Genomic DNA, 6,145 nt, shown 5'->3' with positions numbered 1-6,145 from the left:
TGGAGAGGACAGTGTCTCTGCAGAGGACAGTGTCTCTGTAGGGGAAAGTGTCTCTACCTGTAGAGGACAGTGTCTCTGTAGGGGACAGTGTCTCTGCAGAGGACAGTGTCTCTGTAGAGGACAGTGTCTCTGTAGGGGACAGAAGGGACAGTGTCTCTGTAGGGGACAGTGCCTCTGCAGAGGACAGAAAGGACAGTGTCCCTGGAGAGGACAGTGTCTCTGGAGAGGACAGAAGGGACAGTGTCTCTGTGTCTCCTGGTGTCCACATTTTTGTGTTTTGTGCTTGTGACCTTGTGTTTTTCTATTCTTGTGAGGACCAGTTTTTTGAAGCATCTTTAGGCCAAAATGTCCTCACAAAGACATGCCCCCCCCCCGCCCCCCCCGTCCCCTCACCCCCATTCATCTCTCTTCATCTCTCTGTAGGGACCCCCCCCCCCCCCTCCTCATCATCACCTCCTGCTCCAGGACTCGGCCCTCGTCCCTGACACTGTTGACGTCTCCATGGAAACGTTGGCGTCCTTTTGGACGAGTGTCCCCGCTGACCTCCGTGACCTGGGACAGAGGCGGGACGGAGCGCCAGGTTTATGGGGTGAGTCCAGGCTGGGACGTCCCGGACTCATCAGACCTGGTTCCAGACTCTAATCCCCTCAGAATCATCTGGGTTTACTCAGTCTGGATAAACTCTGGCCACTAGGTGGCGCTGAAGGGAAATGAAGAATATATAACAACAATATAAGGAAACACAAGAATATATAAGAAAATGTAATAAACATATAAAGTAACATGAGGATATATAAGACAAATACACGTCTATATAATAATAATGTGCAGATCTGAGTCTGTTTGTTTCTTCCTGGTCACTTTGTTTTGTCTCCATTCATGAACAACGTCTTGTGTGTCTGTGTTGTGTGTCAGGAACTCCTCCGGGCAGCTTCATGTGGTCTGAGCAGCTCTCCCCGCACCTGCAGAGGAACCAACAGGTACCACTTCATCACTTTATCCGGTTCCACCGGGTTCCACATGCTAACGCTAGGCTAACGTTCAGGCAGCATCAGTGAAGCCAAAAGATCTCAGGACCAGGAGCAGCCATCTTGGTTTCAGGACGTCATTTACAACCAGAGTGTCTCTGTAGTTCCTGTCTCTGCCTGTAGAGGACAGTGTCTCTGTAGTTCCTGTCTCTGCCTGTAGAGGACAGTGTCTCTGTAGTTCCTGTCTCTGTAGTTCCTGTCTCTGCCTGTAGAGGACAGTGTCTCTGTAGTTCCTGTCTCAGTGTCTCTGTAGTTCCTGTCTCTCCCTGTAGAGGACAGTGTCTCTGTAGTTCCTGTCTCAGTGTCTCTGTAGTTCCTGTCCAGGTCCAGGGTTGTGTGATAACTTGTGTCCCCCCCCCTCCTCTGAGACGTTTTGTCTTCGTGCTGATGTCCTCCTCCTGTCCTTGCGTCTCCTTCCAGCTCCAGGACACTCTGCTGCAGAGGGAGGAGGAGGTGGTCAGGCTGCAGGAGGAGAACAACAAACTCAGGGAGTTCCTCAGCTCCTCCTTCGTGAGGAACCTGGAGCAGAAAGCAAAGGTCTGTGTGCGTCTCCATCACCATCATCACTAATGATGTTACTGTAGAGACCAGGACCAGGACGTCCACAGAGACGGATCAAACGGGACGCGGTTCCTGTGGGACATGAGGTGCTTGTAGCCGACCCGTGTGGACCTGTGCTGGGTCGACCCCCTCGGTCCTGGTCCAGCCTGGTCCAGTCTGAGTGACCCTGTGTAGCTGCTGTGGATCCTGGTGGTGGCTCAGGTTGATCTCATGGCTGAGTTTCATCAGGATGTTTGATCCATCAGGTCCAGAATCAATTAATCACAATTCGATTCAGTCTTTTCTTAAACATTGAAAACGGCTCAACTGTGTTAGAAAATACAAACGTGCTTTATTTCTTCTTTTCACCATCAACAACAGGTTTTAAGTGCAAACTTGTAAATTGAACAGTTTCAACTTCAGCTGTAAACGAAACTGTCTCAAATCTCAAAAGTGCAGCTTTGAAATTATAAAGGAATTAAAGTGAAAGTGAACTAGAACACAACAATGGTAACAGAACTAGAAGTAAACTTAAAGAGTCGTTGTTGTGACTTGGTCCTGACTCGGTAAATGTGAGATTCTCGTGCAGGAGAAGGAGCTCGTTGACATGATCAGGAGTTAAGCAGCTTCTTTCTGCAGTGACAATATGACACAAAGGTCCTGTACAGAGTCAACTTATTATCTTTATAACTAGACCTCGTGGTCTGTAGCATGAGACATGAGGCTCCACTAATGTAATGAGAAGTCACCGTCAGGTCCATGTGTCAGAAGTTACATCAAATCTCTGCTGGCTGCGTTTTCATTAGGATGTGGTTTTTCACGTGTGAACATAAGTTTCAGTCACATGTTTACGTTGCACGATAACGTAACGTGGATCCAGCACATGAACGAGCCGCTTGAAGCCTTCGTTTTCCACCACTGAGTAAATCTGTTTATGACCCGCGGAGAATCTGCTGGTGATGTCAGTGGTTCCCTCAGTTTGTCGAAAGCTAACGTTAGCGCAGTGTGAAACCTCGTCAAGTGGTTTCTGAGGTTTGTAGAATTTGGATAATAACTGACGTCAGCCTCACAGATCTTACAAACCGCTTTGGTTTGATCCGACTCTTTGTCCTTTGTTGATTTAAATCCAAAATGGCTCCAGACGTCAGACTTTAGTTGGGACGGTTTTACCTGCGTCGGCCATCTTGCACGCTGGACGTAAACGCGTCACTGCTGCATCAGGCACAAGTTTACTGGGTTAACTTCACGGGGAAAATCCATCTCATGCCCTAAGAACCGATGCTGCACAATTTAAATGAAATTTATCCAAAATCGATCGAATCGATGTTTTACGAGATGATGAATCCATGATGTGGACTCGTCCTCCACATTTACTCCTCGTGGCCTAATGAAGCCTGATGGGGGGGGACAGGTTATGGGCCGGTAGGTGGAGGGTTGGGGGGACCGTCCTCCTGGGGACCGTCCTCCTGGGACACGACTGCACCTTAAAAGACAGAGGACGTTTCTAATGGAACAATTCAGCTGCTTCTCTAAGAAACATCTTCAGCTCATTGATGAAAAAACGAGCAAAGATTTTCAATCATTTTCATTTAATTTATGTGTAAATCAGTTTATGGACTTTCGTCTGTTTTAGTCTCTTTGTGTCTTCGTGTCTCTTTCAGAAGCTGTCCTCTGATGGGAGGAGACAGCTGAAGAGGAGCCTGGCGTCCCTGAGTCATGTCCCCCCATCGTCCCCCCACCAGGTCTCTAAGAGGGTCTGCAGGAACCTCACGGCCGAGTTCTGCTCCGAGTCCTCGGGTTCAGAACCAAACCTGGACCTGTGGGTCCTACGGACGCTGGGACTGAAGGACAGAGACACCATCGATACGTCCCCCCAGTCCTCCGACTACGACCTCAGTACTAGTCTAGTCCTGGACACTGCCGTCCATCCGTCCTCGTCCCCTGAAGACACCACGTCCACGCCGTCCTCCAGGTCTCCAGGGGACCCCACTGCCTCTGGACGGGCCGGCCCGTCCCACCTGTCCACTGCCTTCACGGGACACCCCACCAAACCTCTGGACTTCTGGTCTTTGACGCCAAACGTCCAGACTCCATCTCAGGACCTGGTCCAGCTCAGTCCCCCAGCAGAGACCCTCTACTTCCACCCGGGGTCCACGTCCACTCCCACAAAGAACCAGACCTGGACCCCGATCAGCAGCTGCAGTCCGTCCAGTCCCAGGACCCCCCTCAGCCGGACGGACTTAGCCTTCAGCATGTCCCTCAGTCCATCCAGCAGCGTCAAGACCCACAGCTTCCCCCAGGGACAGGCCTTCGTCCGGAGGGACACCGGGGGCCGGTGGGACTTCACCTGGGTCCCCAGACAAGGACCATAGGCTGGGGGGACACGGACAGGTTCAGGTCCAGGGTCGCGGACACATGTCCTCTTTAAACAGAGACGTTATGTCTCCCTGCAGACCTGGACTCTGGGCTCAGCACCTCTAAAGGGGGGTCTGGGACCACCTCCAGACCTGGACTCTAGAGACCAGATGGGGTTAGTGAAGGGGCCTCAGATAGTTCCTGACCCCAGTACCGATCCACCTCAGACCAGTTCTTCATTTTATTCTCTGTGATGTTAAATATTTAGTTTAAACTGAGAGACACTGCCAGACTGACCAGGACCAGGACCAGGACCAGGGCCTGGATCAGGACCAGGATCAGGATCAGGACCAGGACCAGGACCAGGACCAGGACCAGGACCAGGACCAGGACCAGGGCCTGGATCAGGACCAGGATCAGGATCAGGACCAGGACCAGGACCAGGACCAGGGCCTGGATCAGGACCAGGATCAGGATCAGGATCAGGATCAGGACCAGGACCAGGACCAGGACCAGGACCAGGACCAGGGCCAGGACCAGGACCAGGACCCACACATGAAAACCGTCACTGCCTTAAAATCTCTTCTTTGCCATTTGTACCAGCCATAACATTACGACCACCTGCCTAACATGAGGACCTCCTTCACAGTCTGTGATGTCAGCACCGGATCCTCTAGGTCCTGCTTCAGGTCTTCAGACCAGAACCACCAGGTCTCTATGGTCCAGAGGTCCAGATGGACACCCTGACTGGACCTCCTCCACCTCCTCCTCCTCCTCCTCGTTAAACTAACTCTCTAACATATGTTCCGTCCTCTGACAGGAGCCGTGTCAGTGGTCATAATGTTTTGCCGGGGACTGACTGAGGGTTGTGTTAAAGTGTCGTCTGTGTTGTAATAAAATGTTTTCATGTGAAATCTGGTGTTTTTCTTTCTGGACGTTGTTCGATGAGACACCAGGAGGAGGTCGGGGTGGATGGAGGGAACACGAGTCTAAACACACAAAGAGCTTCAGTAAATCCAGAGTCTCAGACCAAGATTAAACTTTACTGCCTCTCATCATTAAAATATTATATAAATATATAAATATATCAGGAAACATTTCAACATTTAAAAGACAAAGTGTTAAAAAAAATAAAATTAAAACTCAAAGAGAAATTAAATTAAAATAAAAACAAATAAAATCAAAAATTAAGTTAAAATTAAAATAAAAATTGTGTTGGTTCAGCAAAGAGACGCGATAAAGATAAAAATAAGATGAGATGAAATAAGCTAAAGTAAGAAAGAACGACACAACAACAAGATCAAACCAAATAGAACGAGATGAGACACTAGTTTAAGGAGGTGAAGGAGGTGAAGGAGGCTCCATTACAGTCGTCTCCAGATCAGTTCTGATCCAGACCAGGACCCTGTCCCTGGTCATAATGTTATGGCAGATTGATGAGATCCATCTGCAGGTTTTAAATCTGTGTTTGATTAACTTTGTTACCGGGGCAACGGATCTGACCATCTTCATCCCTGTTCTCTCTCCTCCTCCTGATCCACGGGAACAACAGGAGGCCGTCGTGTCCCTGGAGACGCCGCCCCCGTCCTCCTCCCCTCCTCCTCTCCTTCTCCTCCTCCCCCCCCCCCCCCCCCCCCAGGTAACCACGGTGGGTTGTTATTCTGTCCCCGGGGCCTCGGGGACGGTGTCCAGGCCGGTGGTCTGTCTCTAATGACAGATGTCCAACAGATTGGAGGCTCTGGCAGGAATGTGAAAGGAGGGACGCTCTGGATCACAGGCCGGCCACGTTACTCCTGTAGGAGGACGAGGAGGAGGAGGAGGAGGAGGAGGAGGAAGAGGAGGAGAGGGTCATTAAAGAGGCCGGACCAATGAAACGCGATCTCACCCAGAACGACCGGGGGAACGAGACCAAGACCACGTTCTCAAAAACATACGACACAACAGATTGAGACGAGGACACTAATGAGACACGAGGAGGAGAGAGACATGTTACTCCTCCAGGAGGAGGAGCAGGACGTGGGGAGAAGAACGAGGGACCAGTAGAGGGTGAAGAGGAGGAGAAGAAGGAGGCGGCCTCCTGCTCTGCTCTGATTGGTCGTTATCTAACGAGGTTAATGTGTCATGAATCAGGGATGAAGGGATGATGGATGATGGATGGATGATGGATGATTGATGGATGATTGATGGATGATTGATGGATGATTGATGGATGATGGATGATT

General features: G+C 50.3%; 1 protein-coding gene across 1 annotated transcript; it reads left to right on the top strand.

The window, feature by feature from the left end:
* Positions 1-445: 445 nt before the first annotated feature.
* Positions 446-4,239, top strand: gmnc (geminin coiled-coil domain containing). The gene is made up of 4 exons (XM_047594692.1): positions 446-589; positions 916-980; positions 1,449-1,565; positions 3,230-4,239. Exons 1-4 carry the CDS (start codon positions 502-504, stop codon positions 3,938-3,940), a joined length of 981 nt encoding a protein of 326 aa, XP_047450648.1. The 5' UTR covers positions 446-501; the 3' UTR covers positions 3,941-4,239.
* The last annotated feature ends 1,906 nt before the right edge of the window (positions 4,240-6,145 follow it).

This window comes from Mugil cephalus, chromosome 9 (assembly GCF_022458985.1).
Source record: "Mugil cephalus isolate CIBA_MC_2020 chromosome 9, CIBA_Mcephalus_1.1, whole genome shotgun sequence".
Taxonomy (NCBI): domain Eukaryota; kingdom Metazoa; phylum Chordata; class Actinopteri; order Mugiliformes; family Mugilidae; genus Mugil; species Mugil cephalus.
The sequence above is the reverse complement of the archived record's forward strand: the minus strand, read 5'-3'. Positions and strand labels throughout refer to the sequence as shown.